Source organism: Neofelis nebulosa, chromosome 9 (genome assembly GCF_028018385.1).
Source record: "Neofelis nebulosa isolate mNeoNeb1 chromosome 9, mNeoNeb1.pri, whole genome shotgun sequence".
Lineage (NCBI taxonomy): Eukaryota > Metazoa > Chordata > Mammalia > Carnivora > Felidae > Neofelis > Neofelis nebulosa.
In genome coordinates this window covers 76,273,661-76,295,996 of record NC_080790.1, presented here as the reverse complement: position 1 = coordinate 76,295,996, position 22,336 = coordinate 76,273,661, and the positions used below count along the sequence as shown (strand labels likewise).

At 45.1% G+C, this 22,336-nt stretch overlaps 1 protein-coding gene across 4 annotated transcripts in view; it reads left to right on the top strand.

Annotated features, from left to right (window-relative positions):
- The window catches only part of CAMKMT (calmodulin-lysine N-methyltransferase), a 408,282-nt gene extending 407,660 nt beyond the window's left edge, over positions 1-622 (top strand). For all 4 annotated transcript variants that reach the window (XM_058684252.1, XM_058684251.1, XM_058684253.1 and 1 more), the window contains one exon: positions 28-622. In XM_058684252.1, the coding sequence (XP_058540235.1) occupies positions 28-105 (78 nt within the window). In that variant the 3' untranslated portion in view covers positions 106-622. The remainder of the gene's footprint in view (positions 1-27) is intronic.
- Positions 623-22,336: the final 21,714 nt, after the last annotated feature.

Genomic DNA, 22,336 nt, shown 5'->3' with positions numbered 1-22,336 from the left:
CCTTTTTTGTTCTGTTATTGTTTTCAGTTGAAAAAGGAAAACCAGGATGTATATGAAGAAAACCTTCATTACCCGCTTCTGCTTATTTTAACCAAAAATGGATAGAAGATTAAGATGTTCAAAAGGCGAAGAAAACACCAAGCGCACAGGGAATATTTTCACAAAAACAGAAGTCTGGGATGGGAGTTTTTTTTAAATCCTCCCTGAGGAGGCTCCCTGAGACCCCCTGAGATTTGTGAGCACCCCCCCCCACCACCACCACCTTTGCAAACATTCCACATGTGGGGTTATGGAGTCCACCTGTCCTCACTCACATTATTTCCAGCCTTGCTGGACTCCTCCTTTTATCGTCTGCTCTTCTGGTGCCAAACCTTTGTTTGTCTTCAAATATCTATAAACAGCCTGCGATTTGAGTTGGACGTATGAGAATCCTAAATATTTTTCCTTTTGAGACAGAATTTCTTTTGGTTGATTCCCACTCCCACCAGCCCTTTTAGAAAATATCTTGGTCTTTGTTTTATTTTGTGGTGGTAGTTTTTAATCTGTAAACAGCTAACATCATGATTCTTTCCTGGTTGAGAAAAGAAAGAAATAAAGGCATATCTTTCTCACCTCCCTCGAATTAATTGTATTAAATCTGCCATCTTTTCTCTCTCTCTCTCTCTCTCGTTCTCTTTTTCCTTTTCAACAGGATGTTTTTTTCCCTGTAGATGTATAAGAAATGACTACATCAGCCCAAAGCCTCATAAACTGACCGTTTGTCCTCTGGACACAATAGCGTGGCCAGCCCTCTGCTCCTCCTCTCCAATTATGTGTGATTAGTCTCAATGTGTTGTGTCAAGGAGGAGGAGTGTGCTGAGTGCTTATTATCTGTTTAGGTACAAGAAGAGCACATTTAGGCTCTGACTATGAATGAAAAGTGAGCCTTTATCGGGGCTCACATCTAACTGCTGCTATTCTCCAGGCCTCTTTCAAAATAGGTCCTTTCCAGAGAAATTTTGAATAAATGGTTGCTAAACTGGATTGCGACCAGGGGGGAGTTTTTAAAAACTCAATCACACAATTATCTTATTTAAAGTAAGTACATCTTGTTGTGTGCTGGGATTCAAGTGTGTAGTAAACATTTAATAGGTGCTACCTAGGATTAAGAAAGAATGACTTTTCTGCGGGGAACCCAAGCATATCCTTGCCTGGTGCATCCGGGAGAAGCTTTAATGCCTTTTGTGGAAATTCAGATGTTTATCTGTAAGGAATCATCTGTGCCCACTTTAGCAGTAATGTCATTAGTAGGTTAGCTATATATGCTCATATCTTCAGTGGAGGCAAAGCATGTATCTCGTGTGATACAATTAAAGTGCTAGGTGGGAGACTGGGGGGCAAATCCTTTTGCATGTTAAACAAACTTAGCTGTCATAAAAACAGCCACTCTCACATGTCTCCTCTGCTCACTTCTATCATCAAACAAATTTTTCACCATCAGTTTGCATGTCCTTGTATTCACCACTTTTTCTGCTCCATTAGAGCACCTAGATGGATCTCGGAAGGCATAGGTCAAGTCGCAGTTAGATCATACATTTCTTTCTCACAAAAACTTGAATTGCAATGCCAAGCGATGGGCTAACATCACAATAACAGCAATTTATTCCTCTATGGATAAAACAGCAGTCTATTCTCAGTGCTAGATAAAGACCAGGGCAATGCAAACCAGCCATTTAGCCGAGTAGTTCAGCTAGTGGCAGCTCTCCTTTGGCGACTGTATAGATTGCACACTGGCTTCACATTTTCTTGTTTAAAAATTAGAATTTGGAATGTTTTAAAAGGCAACACAGGTAGTTCCATTTATACGGGTGGAAAAACAGCCGGAATTATTTCTTCCATAAAACCTGCAACTAAATCAGCCAGACAAAGAAAACCCATCCCTACAGTAGCATCTAAGATGGGCTCTCCTTTTTCTTTTTTCTTCAAAACGTAGAGAATATTGTCATTTTTTTTCCCCACGAGAAGACGTGAATCGGCAAGAATTCCATTTGCATTTGTGTGTTGTGGGTGTAGACATCCACTGTTTATTTCTTTGGGAGAAATTTTACCTTAAAAAGGGACTAGTGATGTATTCTTTAAAAAAATGTATCTGAGGGGCGCCTGGGTGGCGCAGTCGGTTAAGCGTCCGACTTCAGCCAGGTCACGATCTCGTGGTCCGTGAGTTCGAGCCCCGTGTCAGGCTCTGGGCTGATGGCTCGGAGCCTGGAGCCTGTTTCCGATTCTGTGTCATCCCTCTCTCTCTGCCCCTCCCCCGTTCATGCTCTGTCTCTCTCTGTCCAAAAATAAATAAAAAACGTTGAAAAAAAAAATGTATCTGAGAATGGCATGTATAGGTTCCCAAGCTTGAGATGGGGTGTAAGAATTGGGCTTTTCTTGCCAAGAGATGCCTGGTAAAGAAATAAGCTTATTGTGATTAAAACCCAGAGGGTCTCCTGCAAAATGTTAAAGGCTTCATAGAGCTGATCTTTATGGGATCCTCACCTGGAGATGTCTCTAGTTCAGGCTCTTGGGAGGTTGGTGAGGAACTCACGTTGTGTGGTATTGAATAATTTTAAGGTGTTTTTATTTCCTGAAATTTTAATGAAATGCCAATATTGAGAAGGAAGAAAATATATAGCTGCTTTAGAAAGGTTACCATTTTCATTTCCTTTGAACTTTATGATTAAGAACCATTTGTATGCATCATTGTTGGGTTGTATAATTGCAGTTGAAATGCCCCTTCCATAATTGTCTATTAGGTAATTATATATGTGTTTGTTTCGAAAGGAGGCCTGTCCACTTAAGAAATCAGTAGGATTATTATGATATTCCTCTTCTCCGTGTACCTGTATCTCCTGATAAAACTCATGATTTCCCTTTATCATACTAAGCAGATTGGGTTGGACGTAAGAATGTTTTCCACATCACCCGTGGTCAGTTCTGATGCGGTGGTATGAACAGCTACATACAACTTGGTTATAAGAAACATATTTTATTTTATAGCAAGACATATGCTGTGAATTGGGATAAAAGTGCTAGCAAAGAGTACCTAAGAGGTTGATGCTATTTTGTATAAATTGTGTATTTTGTTGGCTTTTTGACTGAGCATGAAAATGTAACTTCCATTAGGGAAGGGTAATTTAGGTGCTCAGTATTCAGCAGAAAACTTGTCGGGGCCATAAAAGCTTTTCTGGCTGGTTCCTCGGGTGTTTTCAGAGAAGAGCTGCCCACCCCTTGCTGATTTTCCCTTTGGCTTCAGTATGGGCTGAATTTACCACGGCATACCTGTTGAATCAATTTGGGGGATCCAGCAGTTAACCGAGTGAATGGAAGGATTAGTGGCCCTCCGAGCCCTATTTCAACAGCCAGGTGTCTGTCCTGAACTAGTTAACTGCTTTTGACACTTGAAGAAGCTGATTTTAATAGCATAGGCAGGAGGCTGTTGTGGTGGTGGGTTTGTTGTGGTTGTTGTGGTTGTTTCCTTCTTCCCACTGCCAAAGTGGAGCATACCTTCTCCTAAGGGTTAGACTTTCCCTTGTTTAATAGGAATAGACCGTCCCCTTCCCTAAACCCAGCTTCCATGGAGTTTGTCTTAGCATTCGACTTGTTTCCAATCTGTGCCAAACAATTTGGTGGCATCATCCAGCAGGACCCTTTCATTGGACTCTGGTAGCGGAGGAGGGAGGACACCCACATGAGGGAGGGAATGAAAGTAGATGTAGGTGTGCCCGTGCCCGCACGCGGGTACACACACACACACACACACACACACACACACTTAGAAGGAAGATGAGGCTATTTAGACCCTAGATTGGGGCTCCAGTTCCCAGATTCCAGATCTGCTCCTCACACCAGATCAAAATCTCCTGAGTTCAGACAGCCCGAAATGTCATAATTATGCAGAGTGTATCTCATAGATTAGAAAGATTGATTTGAAAGTCAGTCTCCTTAGAAACTGAATTTAGACAGGGCAAATATGTTTTCCTGAGTGGACTGTTTCCAAATTAGGAAGGAGCTTGTTGGTGTTTAACAAACCATTAAGCCCGAAATGCCACTTTTAATTCTCAGACTTTGTTTCACCCAGGAAGCTGACTGCCTAGGCTGTGGTTAAAAGCTCACTGTGCTCACTGCCCTGGAAGTCTGCATTTGGAGTCTATATTTTGCCTTTTTTTTTTTTTTGGTCTCTCTGACTTTTCAATTAATACATTTTTTAAATAGATAAAACAGATCATACTGTGACTTTTAAAATGTCAACAAGCTTGTAAACAGAAATGTAATAAAATGGCTAATGGGAGATTCAATAGTTAATAGAGGGCCTGAAGTGTGAGCAAATACAGTAGCTGTATATTGGAAACTGTGCAAGTGAAGATGGCTTTAGTATTGCAAACTGAGGAAGAAAATTGTTTTTAATTAGCACCTTCATAAGAACTGCTGATTAATACTGTTTTGTTTGGTGAAAAGCTTTCAGCTGAGTAATTTGTACAGCCATTACAACAGTTTTGTTAGAGCGGCACTCCTGTTGTTAAACACAAACAGCAGATGATAATGGTGGAAGATGAGTTTGTCATGTAACAATTTACCTTATTGAAAAAAGCTTTATATAAAACCCAATACAGTAGGTACCAGCAGAAATCACATATTTTAAATCTTTCCAAAATTGCAGCGTGCCATGCTTGTGTGTGTGCGTGCGTGTGCGTGTGCGTGTGTTTTCAGGGACTAGAAGCAGATTTTATATCATTTATAAAATTATATATACAATTTAAAGGTGGTGTAGCATGGACAGACCACTTTTTCAGCAGCGTTTTACATCAGAGCAGTAAAGTGGCCGTGTATTCAAACACTTTTGAACTACACAAAGCAGGTTGGAAAATGGAATCCTAATTAAATAATGTTACTCAGATGTAAATTTGCAATGGGATGGGATGTAAGGAAATAAGAATTGGTGTTTCTGCCTTAGGTGGGTTTATCACACATGGGATCTTTTTAAAAAAAAAAAAATCTCAAGGGAAGTTTAATTAACCTTTTTTTTTTCCCCTTCCTTTGGAGGGGTTCTAACCCACCAGGGAAAAGAGTGCCCGTTCAGTGAGACTTGACCAGGAAATCAGAGGCTGATTTCAGTGAATTCCTATCATACGGATATTGCCCTAGCCACAAGCGTGGGAACTTGTTTTTTTCTTTTTAAATAAAATGCAACGGTATAGCATATTTGCATTAAAATATTACACCAACCAAGGCTGGTAAGAACTGTAAATTACTGGAGTGGAGTAATAGAGCATGAAGGTTTTTTTGTTGTTGTTTTGTGGGGATTTTTTGGCTTTTTTTTTTTTTTTTAGACAGGCCTTCGGGGTAATAACAAGGGTTGAGGCTCACGACAGTGCCAAATAAGCTTCAGACAGCATAATAGTCTGCAAAGAAAGCCACAGAGCACTAATGTGAAGGAAGAGCTGTCCACCACATGCAGCAAAAATCACCAAAGGTCATTTTATGGTAGCAATTGTGACATAAAATTGGTGGTCATGCTACATGCCTAATACTCGGTACAGCTTTATAAATGATGGGCCCCTAGCGATGGCTGTCATTAAGTGCTTTCATCATAATAAACTTTAAACTGTTGGCTTTATGAATCGCCAGCTAGCTTCAGCTGTTCGTTGGATGGAGCTCGCGGTGCCTTAAGTGTGACAAGACCTATTAGGAATTGCAACCATGTTTCAAGCGTACTTGGCTTCCCCACTCCTGGGGTGATTGCTGCCTATTAAAGGCGTCTGGGAAGATTTTCCTCCAGCAATCTCTGATCAAGAGCTTTTTTGGGCTTTGACCTGCATTTCCTTCAAGACTTTCTCTGAGGAGTTTTATAAGAGCAAAACTCCAGAGGATTTATAGCCACTTCTGATTAATACCTTTCCAGTTTTTCTAGCAACTCTCCCACTGCTGCATAGAGAAAAGCTTTCATTGTTCCTGAGGTGCTTATTCGTGACCTTTTCTCTGCTTCCTGATTCCCTCTAACGTGTTCTATCCACGAAATCCTCGGGGTGGAACCAAGACAGTCAGTGAAGTTGTTACAGCTGGAGACACAGAGGGAAAGGGAGGCTTTTATATTTTTAAAGAATTACATGCCGGGCAGCCTGGCCCCGCCCATGTAAATACCCGCTGTGACGTCACCTGCCGACCCAAACGCATCCTTAATGAGCCCTCGGTGTAAACTGAAGCGACACATAAAGATTTCATGATTCCGATTACACTTTCATTAACCTTTAGCAGAGGAAGTCTTTTAGTTTCTATAAATCTTACAGTGGCTTACCGTCTGTCCTACTGATGTGAATAATAGATGTTTGGGGAAATCGCTCTTTAAAAACCCAGGGCATTTAATTTACAAGGGCTCAATACATATTTCAGACTCACTTAGCAAGAACTTTAATTACTTCTTGTTGCTTTTTCTAACTTGGAGGTCTTCCCCCGCCCCCTCCGGTTTGCTTCTGCTTGACTCAGATGTTTTAGACACGACAAAAGCTTTCAATGTCTAAGTCCCCGTCTTAGTACTCTTATTAGTCCTTCTTTTAAGCTAAGTACTGTCCTAAAGATAGTTAAGGGAATGTCTCGGGTGTGGACCATTACACAATTCAATTAGCAAACCTCGGAGGGATGGGATTAGGACTCCGCGGGGAACACCTGGGACTCTGGGGCCGAGCCGAGTTTCTGAACGGCGGGGCTCTCGCCGTGAATAGCGAGGGTCTGCCGGTTTGGGTAGTCCCCATCACAAACTTGTCCTAACCAGATACGGTCTTGCAGGCGAAACTCCTCCCCCTCCCTCCCCCAGTAGGTCTCTGTGGCTGTCAGAGGGAACAGGAAAACCATCAGCGAATGTGTCAAGCTGAAGAGAAAACAAGAGTTGGAGGACTCGTGGCGTTTCACATACAAAGGCATCCGCCCATCCCTCCCCTCGAGCCAGCCAGCCCAGGGTGGACAAGTGCATTTTGAGTCTGCTGCCCAGGTGCAAGGGGTGGGGGCGGAGCCGCTGCAGAATGCCCCAGAACAAAGGCGCCTCCAGGAGCCTGTGCAGAGGTCACCTGCCGCCTCCAAGGCAGATTAAGGAGGACTGCAGAGGGCATTTGGAGGAAATGGTGCTGTTCTTTGGCAAATCAATTCGTCCCACCCTTAATAGGGCATTTTGCCCTCCCTCTTTGGGAGTCCCAGGCAAATGTGTTTCCAGGTCTCTCGAAATCAGTTATTAGCCGGCCCCTGTTTGAAGAGGCGACACCTTTCCCTGCCTGTGCTCCTTCAATAGCCGGTGCCCCCTGAGAATTTCTTTTCTGCTCTCCGCAACGTCTCACTTCCCCTTTCTCGCTCCTTCGGGCTCTCCCGCCCCTCTCTACCCAGGCTTCTTTCATAATTAGGCTGGAAGTGGAACTTTCCCCCACTCCCTTACTCTGAGATTTCTTTTTTCCCAGTGACCTGGGCCGCACTTTGCCCCCACTCCCTGCCTGCCAATCTCTTCAGGGTTGGGGCCTCCCTCTTTCCATTCTTGTGGGCTCCCCCTCCTCGAGAGCCCCGGGAGGCCCAGCCTCCCAGAATCCGATCTCCTTCCAACACAGCAGCCCCCCTGTGGAGGAAGGAAGAGGCCTCCTCGGAATGAATGGCTGCTAAGGAGGTTTTTAATTTGTCTGGAAATACAAGAAAAAGGCCTCAGAGCAGCGTCCCTCCCTCACCTCGTTTGGAAGCCCCTGTGCCTTCGGGGTGGGCGCTGTCACCTCGCCATCCTAGGCCAGGTCCGCAGGGGAGGCTTGGCGGAGGGATGTGCAAACACTGGGAGGGGAAACCGCCTGCTCAACCTCGAGTAGGCACACCGCTTTTTAAATTGAATTCTGATTGTTTGTTTGTTTGTTTGTTTGCAGCCGGGCAATGTGAGAAATTTGGAAGCTTAGCACGTGTCTGTCAGGGTTGGAAAGTGAGCTCAGTTCATCTCTTGATGTGGCATCTGCCTCCTGTGGGCGGCTCTCCTTGAGCTTCGGGGGGAGGGGGGGGGAATGTCACCATGCTGTTCCCAGCGCAGAAAACACGACTTTTAAAAGCTTTGCCCACCTGACCTATGGTTTCATCTCCAGGTACATTAGCCTTCATTTTCCTTTATAGGCTTTATTTTTAGGAGCAGAGGGCACAGCCCTGACCCGCCTGTGTTTTGAGTGGAATGCACCCTCTCTGTCTCTTTCTTGGCCAAACCATTTATATAAGTGGCATCTCCTGATGCCAAGAGCTAACCAGAAGGAGGCAGCTCACAGCTCACAAGTTGAGGTGTATCCTCGATTCTCAGATACTCTGGGTCAGTCCATTTCAGTAGGACCCCCTGGGCTGCAGGACAGAGGCCTCAGGACCGCCAGCTGGCTTTTAGTGTCCCCCCCACCCCACCTCACAGCTGGGGGTCTATGTCTAGCCTCAGCTTCCTTTTCTGCCCTCCCCCCCCCCCCCCCCCGCCAGACTAGACAAACCAATGCAGAGCTCCATCCCAGAAACCATGAGACCATGACCCGAGCTGAACACAAGAGTCGGACACTTAACCAACTGAGCCACCCAGGCACCCCCTAAATGGTGGTTTTAAGCAACTAAAGTTTATGTCAGTTTGCTACACAGCAAGGGATAACAGATATAATCCTTGGTCTTTTCTCTCTGAAGCACTTTTCTTTTTTTGTTTTTAAGTTTATTTATTTATTTTGGGAGAGAGAGAGAGTGAGCAGGGGAGTGGGGGAGGGGCAGAGAGCGAGAGAGAGAGAGAGAGAGAGAGAGAGAGAGAGAGAATCCCAAGCAGGCTCTGCACTGTTAGTACTGAGCTCGATGTGGGGCTCGAACCCATGAACCATGAGATCATGCCCTGAGCTAAAGTCAGACACTTAACTGACTGAGCCACCCAGGCACCCCTCCCTGAAGTACTTTTCTTTTCTTTTTTTTTTTTTTTTAACGTTTATTTATTTTTGAGACAGAGAGAGACAGAGCATGAACGGGGGAGGGTCAGAGAGAGGGAAACACAGAATCGGAAGCGGGCTCCAGGCTCTGAGCCGTCAGCACAGAGCCCGACGCAGGGGCTCAAACTCACGGACCGTGAGATCATGACCTGAGCCAAAGTCGGCCGCCTAACCGACCGAGCCATGCAGGCGCCCCTGAAGTACTTTTCTTAAGTGTACCTTGAGGTACCAAAACTTTTGAGATAATGTTTTGCCTAAAATGTGTTGAGTCACATGGTGACTAGCATTTTGAAAATACTAAAAGAGGATACCGGCCACACGGGCCTCACTCACCCATCAGAAGGCCAGCAAGTGCCACCGGCAAACCACTCTCAGGCTCCTAGGAGAAGACACAAGAGAAAATAAGCTATGGGAGAAAGAACAATGGAGTCAGGGTTAGGATAACTAGATGCTGGCCCATGCTCTTCCAGTAACAAACTGGTGATTTCAGGCAAGCTACCCACTCCCTGGGCGTCACTTTCCTCCTCTCTGAACAAGATCATTTAATTTCCCATTTTACACTAAATTCTGAAGGATTCAAGATCAAAACATTCCATTATCAATCAGGGCCAGAGATGTTCATCACCTCAGGGAACTGGAATTCTCTGATGTTGCCAAGAAAAACTTGTTCCGCATTAGCTTGGTCCTAGAGAATATTTAGTCGTTCTTAACTTTTTTTAGTGTTTTTATTTATTTTTGAGAGAGAGAGGAAATTTTTTTTTGACGTTTATTTTTGAGAGAGAAAGAGCGGGAGCAGGTGAGGGGCAGAGAGAGAGGGAGACACAGAATTGGAAGCAGGTTCCAGGTCCTGGGCTGTTAGCACAGAGCCCGACATGGGGCTGGAACTCGTGAACCATGAGATCATGACCTAAGTCGAAGTCAGATGCTTAACCTACCGAGCCACCCCAACACCCTGAGAATACTTAGTACTTCTAAGTAGACTTAGCCTGGTGGGGCTCTGGAATAACCCCAGGATCCTACCTTGCTCTGTTGCAGGCTGAATCTGGGGGGAAAGAAAGGAGCAATGGGGACCCTTGAGTCTTCATTTTTATCCATTTATCTATAAATGCTTATTGGGTACTGGTCACCCTGTTAGGTGCTGGGGATCTAATAGTGAACAAAAAGACCCCATTCTATGCTGGGGTCTAGTGAGAAAGACAGAACTGCTGTCCACACATAGCTTGCACTCTAAACAGTAAAGGTGCCAGTGCATTTATGGAATAATTATGAGTTGTGATAAATTCTATGAAAACCCGATAGGGTCCTATTGGTAGAGAATCATAGAGAGACTTACTTCAGACAGGATGGATGGGAGAAAGCCCCGAGGGTCTCAATTGTGAGAAGGGACATTCCTGCAAAGCAGTGATGGTGGGGCCGAGGAGCTCAGAGGGAGGGAATGTGGAAGGCAGGCCCCAAGGTAGGCTGGAGCTGTGGCCTCTGAAGAGCGAAAGGGAGGCCAGTGGAGCTGGGGCCTTGGGAGGAGGGTCGTGGGATGTGTGAGGGCCAGACTGTGCAGGACTTCGTGAGTTTGGATTTTATCTGGAGTCTGATGAGCAGCCACTGAATGGTTTGGGGTAGTGAGAATGACATAATCAGATGTATATTTTTGAAAGCTCACCCCGGATGCTGGACGGAGGACAGTTTGGAGGAAGTGGAGATTCCAATCAGGAGGCTTCTGTCACGCTGCGGTCTTGGGGGACGAAAACGGCAGTGTGGACCGGGGACGCAAGTGACCATGAGGAAGGAGGAACAAACCAATTCAAAGTCTGTGCTTGACCTGCAAGTAGCCTGATTTCGGGTGAGGATATGGTTGGTCAGCCTAAAAATCTGAACCCACTGCGTTGGGAATGTAAGCCGCTTTGCCACACTTGGCTGGGGATATGTGGCGGTGTGGGAGGACAGACCATGGATGGGATGGGACCTCCACACACTCCAACCCCAGCTTCATGATCTGCAAGAACCTGGGAACAGGGGTCTTCATATCCTGATGCCTCCTTGGCCCCCCAGGTGGACCTGCCTAACATCCTCTGATATGCTCAGAGTCCGAGGTGGCAGTGACCAGACAGGATGAGTCTATATGACTAGGAGCTCATTTGTATCCTTTCTGTGGACATAACTCCCAGGATAGAAGAGTTCATTCATTCATACTGTTTTCTAGGCATCCAGCACTTGGGGGTACTAAGGGGAAAACCCAAGGAGGTCAGAGACTAGCCTCTGTCCTGATCATAAGGCCCCACTGAGCTCAACACAGCTCTTGGGTGGGAAAGAAACGAGTCATTGATACTGAAATTCCACCAACAGAACATCTTCCCCTTAGCTCAAGGCAGGGGGTGCTGTTAAAATGAGGCTTCTCTGGGCAGAGTGGACACTCTCATGGTCCTTGGTGTGAAATATCTGAGAACAGGCCTTAGTGGGGATGGGGAAGTGAAATGGGTGAGGTGGGTGAGGAGAGGACCCTGGGAACCTAGGGGAAGGAAAGGGGCCCCGAGACCTGGGGGAGGAACCGAAATGGGAGGATCCACTCGTCAGCTTCACGATGTTACCTAGGGCCAGGAGGGCTGTCCTGACTCGACAGTGTGGACACCTGACTGCATGTGCACAGGAATAAGAGAATGAGGCCCACGGTCCTCAAATAATGCAGATGCATGGGAAAGGACTGGCATAAGGGTTACTAGAGACCAAAGGGGGGAGCAGGAGCGCCATGCAAGAGGAGGCCAGGTTCGCGGCAGGCCTCGAGGTGGTGGCGGTGGAAGGGGAAGCCCTGCCAGGGAGGGCAGCTCATGAGCTAAGGCCCAGCGGAAGATTTCGGAAAACGTTTGACTCGGCAGGATGGTGGGGTTGACTGAGGTACAGATTCACTCATCCCATCCAGCAGGGAGCGGTGCCTGAGGCTCATCAAAGCCTAACAGGGGCCAGGCACACAAGGGAGAATTGCAAACCAGATCGACAAATTCCCTGCTCTCGTGGAGCAGCATTCCTGTGTGGGGGAGAAAGGCAATCTACAGGCACACAAATAAGACTGGCTCAAATCAGGACAGGTCTGGTGAAGACAAGAAGATGAGTTGCTATTTTAGAAAGTGACTGGGCCTCCTTTAGATACAAGGTCAAGGAAGCTCTCTTGAAGGAGGCATCATTTTAGTTGAAACCTAAATGACAAGAAAGAGCCAAGCTTTGGAGATTGAGAAGAAGAGAATTCCAGGCAGAGGCAACAACAAGTACAAAGGCCCTGAGGCAGGAGCAAATCTGCAGAGCCAGGGCGGATGGAGCTCAGGGCACAAGTGAAGTGCATGGTGTGAGGCAAGGAACGTATGGGACTTTGTAGGCCACGGAGGAGAAGCTGAATTTTATTTCAGTGGGAGGCTACTGCAGGATCTGAAAGAGTGACATGATCTTGATTTCTCTGTTGCTGCTGCGAGGAGAAGAGGGGGGTGTAAGAGGGGAAGTGGAAGGTACCAGGAGAAGCTGTTATAGTCATTCGGGAAGGAGGTGACAGGTGAGGGGAGAAAACAGGGAGCCGGCTGAGGCCTGGAGAGTCAGCAGAGAGAATCCATCTGGCCAAGAGGGCTGGACTCCAGCTGGGAGCAGTGGGAGACCATCAAGACTGCTGACCTGGTGTGACTTTTGTAAGGAGCTGGAGTGAAAATATTCCTGCGCTGCGGGTCGCAGACATGGAAGCAGAGCTCCAGGTCTGTCTTTGGCGTGTGACGACCGCAGGACCTTAGCCCGGCCCCTGAGAGCCCCAGGGCCGGTGCACTGACCCATGCGAGCAGGGAGCGGTGTCTCATTCACTGAGGCATCCCAGCATCTGGCAGGTAGTAGTTGATGGACGGGAAGGCTGGAGGAAGGCGGCTGGACAAGAACTGGCCCAGGACATCTCTGGCCCCAACTCCACCCTCTTTGCTTGGCTACATTCAGGAATTGGCAGAAATGTCACACACTTCCCAACAGAAACCTCTAAGAGTTGTCGTCCGCGATCACATGCCCTACAACCATGGGACTTTTTTTTTTTATGTTTATTTATTTTTGAGATAGTGCGAGCTGGGGAGGTTGCAGAGAGAAAGGGAGACACAGAATCTGAGGCAGGCTCCAGGATCTGAGCTGTCAGCACAGAGCCCGACGTGGGGCTCGAACTCACGGGCCGTGAGATCATGACCTGAGCCAAAGTCGGACGCTCAAGCAACTGAGCCACCCAGGTGCCCCCATGGGACTATTTAAAGGAAAGAAAACCTCCATCGAGGATTTGAAGACCCAAGGGAAACGGTAGCAGCCGCTCACATTCACCGAGCACTTACCGAGTGCCAGGCATTGTGCTAAGTGCTCTGCGTTGTTGCCACATTTTATCTTCACAGCATTCCTCTGACCTTGTTGTTATTATCCCCCTTGTTGTAGACGAGAAGACTGAGGCTCAGACAGGTGAAATGACCGACCATCTCTGGCCTGGTACCATTTCTGCTGAGGGAATGATGGGCCCAGATGAACCCTGGCCGTTCGGCCTGTGAGACCATTGTCCAGAGGAAAGGCTCACCTAGGAAGAAGGTTTAGCGGTTAATCTGAAGGCAGAGGAAAGGAAGAGTGGTGTCACCGGTGCCTGGTTGTTAGACTGATGGAGTTGTTGAAGCGAATCGACATCGGAGAGCCATGTCTGAGCAAGGAGCCCTGCGGGGGCTGTGAAGCACATGATTTGGCCAGATGAGGGCCCAAACCACAGACAGATTAGAGGTTAGCCACCTCTCAAAAGTCGGGTGCCAAGCCTTCATTCACACACACACACACACACACACACACACACACAACCGGCCTGCAAGGGAAGTTTCTTTGGACTCTGGATCCCAGGACTCCAAGTGGTAGCCCATGGCTAGTTGGTCCCGGTGGCCAGTCTGAGATGCGTTCTTTGTCTAGGGATTTGACTGCTATCGCCCGGAATGGATGTTGGCAACTCGGTTCGAATTTTTCAGACGACATCCAACACTGTGGCCACAGCGGTTGCTCCCACGTGAAGTCACTTGTGGCCTGCTCACCTGGGCCGAGACTAGGCTCAAAAGCCACCAGGTCAGCAGTGCCAGAGACATTCCTTCTCTGTGTTCCCTTCTGTTCGTCACGGGCAAGGCAGAAGCCACGTTTTTGACGGAGAAATCAACTGTGTCAGGATGATGATTCACCCCTCACAGTGTGATTCAGTGGCTTCTCATCACCTCTGCTATAGGTAGAGACTATGAAAATTGAGGAAAACAGAAGAGCTGAGGAAATAGAGCCACCGCCTAAACTGGCTAGAACAAAAGGTGTCTCCCCCAGGAAGCAAGAGGCGAAAAGGAGACCAAGGATCCACGGACGTGCCATGGGTAGGGACAGGAAAACTACCAGCGATCCCACAGAGAAATTATTCTTGGGTATTCTCCTCTCAGCACAGGGAGCCCACACACAACCCCATCTCTCAAGTGCCTGTTGCCTCGCTGCCTGGTTGCCAGGTAGAGGAGGAAGACACAGAAAATTCCACTCTCTTACCGTGTATTTGACGTCAGTATAGCCATTTAAAAAAATGATCAAGCATATTTAGGTATTTCTTTCTCTTAGAGATTCTCTTTGAAGAAGCAAAGAAGGAGGAATTGGGCAGGGTTTGAGGCAGGGCACAATTCTCAGAGGACCTTGGGGCTTGGTCGTGGGTTGTGGGCACTTGGGGTGGGGAGAGCTCTCACCCAAAAGTCTGTAAGGCTCAGAACAGACAGCTTTAGTTGGTCACTTATATGATTAGCATTCCCTTCCTGATTTTTTGTGGGAGGAGGGGAGGGAATGGGGGGGTGAGGACTAAAGAACATTCTTTGATGTCAATTGAATATTAAAGATTTGGATTTTTCTACATTTGAGGTTGGCAGCAACAGCTGCTAAGCTGGCATTAACAACTCGGGAATCTTCCTCAGATTTTGCTGCAAGGGGTCTCCAGAAAGGGGCTGAGGGGAGAGAGGGTGTTTACTCAGTCCCTTCCATCCCAAATTAAATATTCAAATTGGGTTTGTTCTGAGGCATTGTTAAGGCTTGAGCTTTAAGCTTAATGGAAATGGTATTGTCCCCTGAATAAAGGTTTCATTAGGCCGGCCCGCAAACTTGTCCCATTATCCCCTGCAAGAAACAATCTGGGTGACAGCCTGCCCGTCATAATCCCCTGCTTCAGATTTATGGTGACAAAAGACTCCTAATACTGAAAATGTTCGGGGGGAGGAGAAACACTTCCCAAACAAGGGGTCTCTGCCTTCCAGGCCAGGTAACAAAGGGTCAGGAGGAATTTGGTGGGGCCTCGTGGCCACCTGCCGATTAAGCCTGTGGTCAGTAGATTAACTACAGCTCTGGCTGCGTGTTTGGAAAGGCAAGTTACATGGCAGAGCAAACAAAATTCAGACTGTGCTTTACACATGGTAATCCCAAATTTAATAAAAGCCTCACCACTGGGAAGCCAGAGTCAGAAAGGTAGCTGAGGTGTGGAGCCACATTGTTCCCAGCTGGGGATATCGCCACTGGTGCTGGGCAGCCCCTGGACCACCCCCTGGGGGTTCTGTGGCCCCGGCTGAAAAGTTCCTCCTGTTCTCTTGGGTGAGTTGGCTATTTTCCCTCGTTCCAGGCTTCAAGGGCCTTGTCTGAGATGAGTCACAATTCTGTCCGTTCTGAACAGAGTCTCTGCAGAATGCTTGGGTGGTCAGAAGGCCATAGAAGCCTCAAATGCTCTGGGCTGCACCAGAACCCACCTTCTTGACCATGGGGCTCACCATGGGCAGAGCTGAGGCTTCAGACAAGAGGCCATGGGAAAACTGTGATTCAGGCTTTGGGCAGTGCTGATGAAAACCTGGATGTCTATGCCTAGTCAGATATCAGGCGTCTGATATGTATATGTGGTGTTTACTTTGGGCACATGTGAGCTATTTCTCAAACTATGGGTAGCTGAAGGAATGTTTCTTTTGTGGCCACCTTCGTGATCATTCATTGACTCAAGAGATACTTACTGAGCACCTGCTATGCTCCTGCTCTGTCCTCAAGTGCCTCGGACATCACAGTGAACAGAAAACAGACGTGGTCTCACTCTACAAATGATACAGATGGAGTTAAGGGCTGTAAAGGAGACGAAAATTGTTCCATGAGGTCATACTATGTTTTTTCTTTTTCTTTTTCTTTTTTTCTTTCTAGGGGGATGCCTCTTAAGTTCTGTGAATGAAGAGAAAAAGAAAATTCACATAGTGCCAAGAAATCGATTTGGTTTATTTCTCAAAGGCCAGAGGACTATCTTCATTGTCATCTCTTGGGGACCAAATAAAGGATACTGTACGCTTTTCTCTACAAGAACTCCCTAAGTAGTACCTGTCCCACTGGCATTTTGTCAAAGCCTAGCGTAAATCTTAGTCTTTCTCTGCTTACGGTGAGCTGTTTGTTTAAGTGGTCCACGCCAATGCTTGGTCATATGCTGAGGAAACATGATGAATTGACCAAGGGGGGCTTGAAAACACAAAGTACAATCAAAATTAAATTGAGGTGCTTGGGAGAGTCTCTTTGCATGACAGTGGGACATTTGGGGGACTGTGGGAATTTATGCAAATGTAGGACTCCAAGGAAAATATGGATGCTCCATTTCAGCTTCCCTGAGATTTGACCCTTTACCATCTCCCTGGCAAGACTTTTTTTTTTTTCCTCTTAATGCCCTGTCCATATAGTTTATTGTAATCTTTTCCCATGGACCCATGAAATCTAGGTACTTAATAAATAAGTGTGCCCATGTCCACATTTCCAGAATTTTGGGTAAGAACCACCTTTATTTGATTTCTGCCAATTCTTCTGATCTTACTTTCCATGTCCTCTCCTCAGTTCTTACATCCAAATGGCATTTGAACAAATGTATAAAACCTCTCCCTCCTCACATGTTCCTTGCCCTGTGCCCTGAGACACACTGCCATCCCAAACTTCTCAAACACAATAAGTCATTTGTTGAGAACCTACCATGGGTCAGGCACTGTGCTGGGCACTTTATGTATATTATCTCACTTAATCCTTCACAAGGAAGGCTTGATATCATTATCCCATTCTATAAATAAGGAAACTAAGATCTATAATTTCAAGTAAATTTCCAGAGGCACATGGCAGTAAGTTGCCAGTCTCAAATATTTAAAGTTTTATAATAGAAACATACAATTCATAGAATAAATTTATATATATTTTTGCTGTTATTGTCACATGTTTTATCTTAACGTTATTTTTTCTTTTCTTTTCTTTTTTACCCTTTGACCCCCTTTACCCACTTCTCCTATCCCCTGCCTCTGACAATCGTCAATCTGTTCTCTGTATCTTTTTTTTTTTCCCTGTTTTAGATTCCACATGTAAGAGAGATCATCTTGGTATTTGTCTTTCTCTGTTTGGCTTATTTCACACATGGTGCCCTCGATATCTATCCATGGTTATGTTGTTGCAAGATTTCATTCTTTTTTTTTTTTATGGCTGAATCATATTCCATCCTAGATATGGGCCACATCTTCTATATACATTCATCTGTTGATGGAAACTTAGGTTGCTTCCATATCTTGACTATTGTAAATAACGCTGCGATGAACATGGGGGTGCATATGTCTTTTTGAGTTAGTATTTTCATTTGCTTTGCATAAATACCCAAAAGTGGAATTTCTGGATCATATGGTAATTCTATTTTTAATTTTTTGAGGGATCTCCATACTGTTTTTCACAGTGACTACACCAATTTACCTTGCCACCAACAGTGCACGAGGGTTCTCTTTTCCCCACATTCTCACCAGTACTTGTTATTTCTTATCTTTTCAATAATAGCCATTCTAACAGGTGTTAGGTGCTATCTTATTGTGGTTTGGATTTGCATTTCCCTGATGATTGTTCCAATTTTACTATAAGTGCTGCGAAAGCAAGCACTGTATTTCCCTGGTGATGAGTGGTGCTGAGCGTCTTTCCATGTGTCTGTTGGCCATCTGGATGTCTTCTTTGGAAAAATGTCTGTTCAGATATTCTTCTATTTTTAAAAATTCTTATTTATTCATTTAAGTAGAATCTACACCCAGTGTGGGGCTCAAGCTCACAACCCTGAGATCAAGCTGTCAGACCGTGAGACCATGACCTGAGCCGAAGTCGGACGCTTAACCGACAGAGGCACCCAGGCGCCCCTCCTTCTGCCCATTTTTAATCAGATTGTTTATTTTTCTGCTATTGAGTTATAGGAGTTCTTTATATATTTTGGACATTAACCCCTTTTCAGATACATGATTTGCAAATATTTTCTCCTATTCAGTAGGTTGCTTTTTCATTTTGTTGATGGTTTTCTTTGCTGTGCAGGAGATTTTCAGTTTGATATAGTCCCACTTGTTTATTTTTGCTTTTGTTGCTTTTGCTTTTGGTAAGGCCATATATGACAAGCCACAGCTAACCTACTCAGCAGTGAAAAGTGGAAAGCCTTCCCATAAGATCAGGAACAAGACAGCAATGCCCACTCTCACCACATCTATTTAACATAGTATTGGAAGTTCTAGCCAGAGCAATTAGGCAAGAGAAAGAAGAAATAAAATGCATCCAAATTGGAAACAAGTTAAACTTTCATTCTTTGCAGATGACATGAGATTATATATAGAAAACTCTAAAGACTCCATCAAAATACTGTTAGAACTAATAAATTCAGGGGCACCTGGGTGCCTCCGTCAGTTAAGCATCCAGCTTCAGCTCAGGTCACGATCTCACGGCTCGAAGGTTCGAGCCCCGCTTCGGGCTCTATGTTGACAGCTCAGAGCCTGGAGCCTGCTTCAGATTCTGTGTCTCCCTCTCTCTCTGCCCCTTCCCTGCTCACTCTCTGTCTCTGTCTCTCAAAAATAAATAAACGTTAAAAAAATTTTTTATAAGCACTAATACATTCAGAAATGGCAGGATACAAAATAAATTCACAAAAATCTGTTGCATGTTACTTAGTAACATGAAACATGAACCATGAAAGTTATTCCATGAAACATGAAAGTTAGTTTCTTTTTTTTTTAATTTTTTTTTTAATGTTTATTTATTTTTGAGACAGAGACAGAGCATGAACGGGGGGGGGTCAGAGAGAGAGGGAGACACAGAATCTGAAACAGGCTCCAGGCTCTGAGCAGTCAGCACAGAGCCCGACGCGGGGCTTGAACCCACGGATTGCGAGATCATGACCTGAGCCGAAGTCGGACGCTCAACTGACTGAGCCACCCAGGCGCCCCGAAAGTTAGTTTCAATAACAATCAGAAAGAGAAATCAAGAACATTCACAACTGCATCAAAAAAACTAAAATACCAAGGAGTAAATGAACCAAGCGAGTGAGAAATCTGTATGTTGGAAATTCCAAGAGATTTAATGAGAGGAATTGAAGGAGACACCAATAAACGGAACAATCTGAGCTCCTAGATTGGAAGAATCAGTACTGTTAAAATGTCCACACTACCCCAAATAATCTACATATTCCATGCAATCCCTATCAAAATTCTAATGGAGTTTTTCGAAGAAATAAATAATCCTAAAATTTGTGTGGAATCACACTCATACACACACACACATACCACAAATAGGCAAAGCAATCTAGAAAAAGAAGAGCAAAGCTTGAGGCATCCTGCTTCCTGATTTTACACTGTATTACAAATCTATAGTAATTATAACAGTGTAGCATGAGCTTAAAAACAGACACATAGATCAATAGAACAGAGAGCCCAGAAATAAACCCACAAATATATTCTCAATGAATTTACAACAAAGGAGCCAAGGATAGACAATGGGGAAAGGACAGTCTCTTCAATAAATGGTGTTGGGAAAACTGGACCATGGTCTTACACCATACACAAAAATTAACTCAAAATGGATTAAATACTTGAACGTCCTTGTCCTAGAAGAAAACATAGGTGGCAAGCTCCTTGGCATAGGTCATGGAGATGATTTTTTGAATCTGACACCAAAAGCAAAAACAACAAGAGATTATACTATGGAGGAACTTGGCTGAGTCAAGAGGGACAGGGAAGACTTTTCTGAGGAAATGGTGCTGGATCTGGGGTCTGAAGGGCACATAAGGGCTAAGCTAGGTTGGGGATGGGAACAGATGGAATGAAGGACAAAGGGGAGCCTGCTGGGTGTCATAGAGGCTCTTGGACCCTGTGGTGAAGAAAAGGATGGTGACTGCAAAGAAAGGCTACCCTCATTCTACTTCCTGGGGCCCCCAAGGCTGTGCAGGAAGAAGTTGGGGAAAACCAAGCCCTAGTTTATGTGTACCATCGTAAGAGTGAGGGCCACGAAATGCTAAGCGTCCGTGAACAACAATTTCCTGGGGAGCCCCTAAACCTCAAGTGGACCTCCTGGCTTAGGGGTACCAAGCTGCTGGAAGATGAAGCCATCAAAAGTGTAAAAACAAAAAACAAAACTAAAAACACAAAACTTTCAGAGTCTTTTTATAGTCCAAGATGGTAAACCCAGGATACACATTTGCCTCCCATCTTTCCCAAAGTCTCATTGAAATAAATTTTCAGAATTCCAAAATGATATACACCTGTAACATTAAAGAGAGGGGGAGGAGGCCACCAACAGATAAGAGATGTAAGACAAATTTCTGGAACATGTCAAGTATATGGGAGCCGTTGTTAGAGGAAAGGGCTGAAGGAAACCACGCATAAAATGCTCTTTGAGAGGCAGCAGAGGAGATAGGAGCCAGTTCACTCAGAACCTCACAAAGGTTCAGGGAAGTCTATTCAGGCAGGAGATGTGCACGATTGCACAGTAAATCCACACCATCTCGAGTTCTTCCACATTCATCATCAAAGGATAATCAAGGAGGCATATGTGCAGGATGAGAACCATTCACATGAAATAAATACATAAAAATAAGCGAGCTGAAAACTATCATCCCAGGGAAACACAAGAAACAGGAAATCACTTTAAATATTTTTTAGAATTTTCGATTGGGGCTGGGAAGAAAATGCATTCTAAAATGGGATTTTGAGAAAAAGAATGAGCTCTTGGAAGTTGAAAATGCAAGTGGTGAAAAAAAAAATGTTCAGCAGAAGCACTAAAAAGTAGATGAGATCTCAGAAAGCATTGAGCAGAAAGACACAGAGAGAGAGAAAATATAAGAGAAAAAGAGACACCCTGGCATAATCCAATCTCTCACTAATAGGAATCTTTGAAAGAAACCACCAGAAATTAAAGGGGAGAGAATTCTCAAAGAAAGTGAAGAAGATAATTCCCCAGGGCTTTCGAAAGCCTAGTCCTAATACTGGAAGGACTGCTTAGTGTAAGAAAAAGACCCACAACTAGATGCATCCTGGCCAAATATCAACTCACTACACATAAACAGTTGATTGTGAAAGGTTCCAAAGAGAAAGTTCAGATCTCCTACAAACAAATAGCAGTAAGAGTGGTGTCAGACTTCTCCTCAACACTAGATGCCAGAAGACAATGGAGCAATGTCTTTAAAATTCTGAAGGAAAGTTATTTTCAGTTTAGAATTCTATACACAAACTATCAGTCAAATGAAAGACAACAGAAAAATTTTCGGGCAAACGGGAGCACAGAAAATTTGTCTCCAACGCGCGCGCTCTTTCTTACGAAGTTACACGAGGCCATACTTCAGGAAAACTAGGACATAAGGTGGTAGAAAGAAGAAAATCTGGGCTCACACCTGGGAAGGCAGTAAAGACAAGTCTCCAGATGACTGTTGCCCACCAGCCTGGGGAGCAAGTTGCCCACACTGGAGCAGGATGGACAGAGGCCTCCGAGGAAGGGGAGAAGGTTGTTCTCAATAGATTAGATAACGGGCAGATCCTGAAATAAGCATATGATAGTAACAAGTAATGCAAGAGAAAGGAAAGGCAACTGGAAACACTGGAGGAAAACTGATTTGATATTCAATTCAATTCGAGATCTGAATATGACGCTAGCTAAAAGTGACGTGATGTTAAGCTAAAGATAAAGTGTAAGGAATGAGAATCCACGTGAGCTGGTGCCAGAAACATCCCTTGGAGAGGCAGGGTGTGTAAACCTAACATGATAACTACCATTAAATACAAATTCCACAATAATAACAAAACATATGATCCATTTCTCATTGTAAGAGTCAACCGTTAGACAAAGCTGGGAAGATGAGGGTGTGTATCAGAACAGAATATAAGTTTTTTTTTTTTTTTTAATTTTTTTTTTTTAATGTTTTTAATTTATTTTTGGGACAGACAGAGACAGAGCATGAACGGGGGAGGGGCAGAGAGAGAGGGAGACACAGAATTGGAAACAGGCTCCAGGCTCCGGGCCATCAGCCCAGAGCCCGACGCGGGGCTCGAACTCACGGA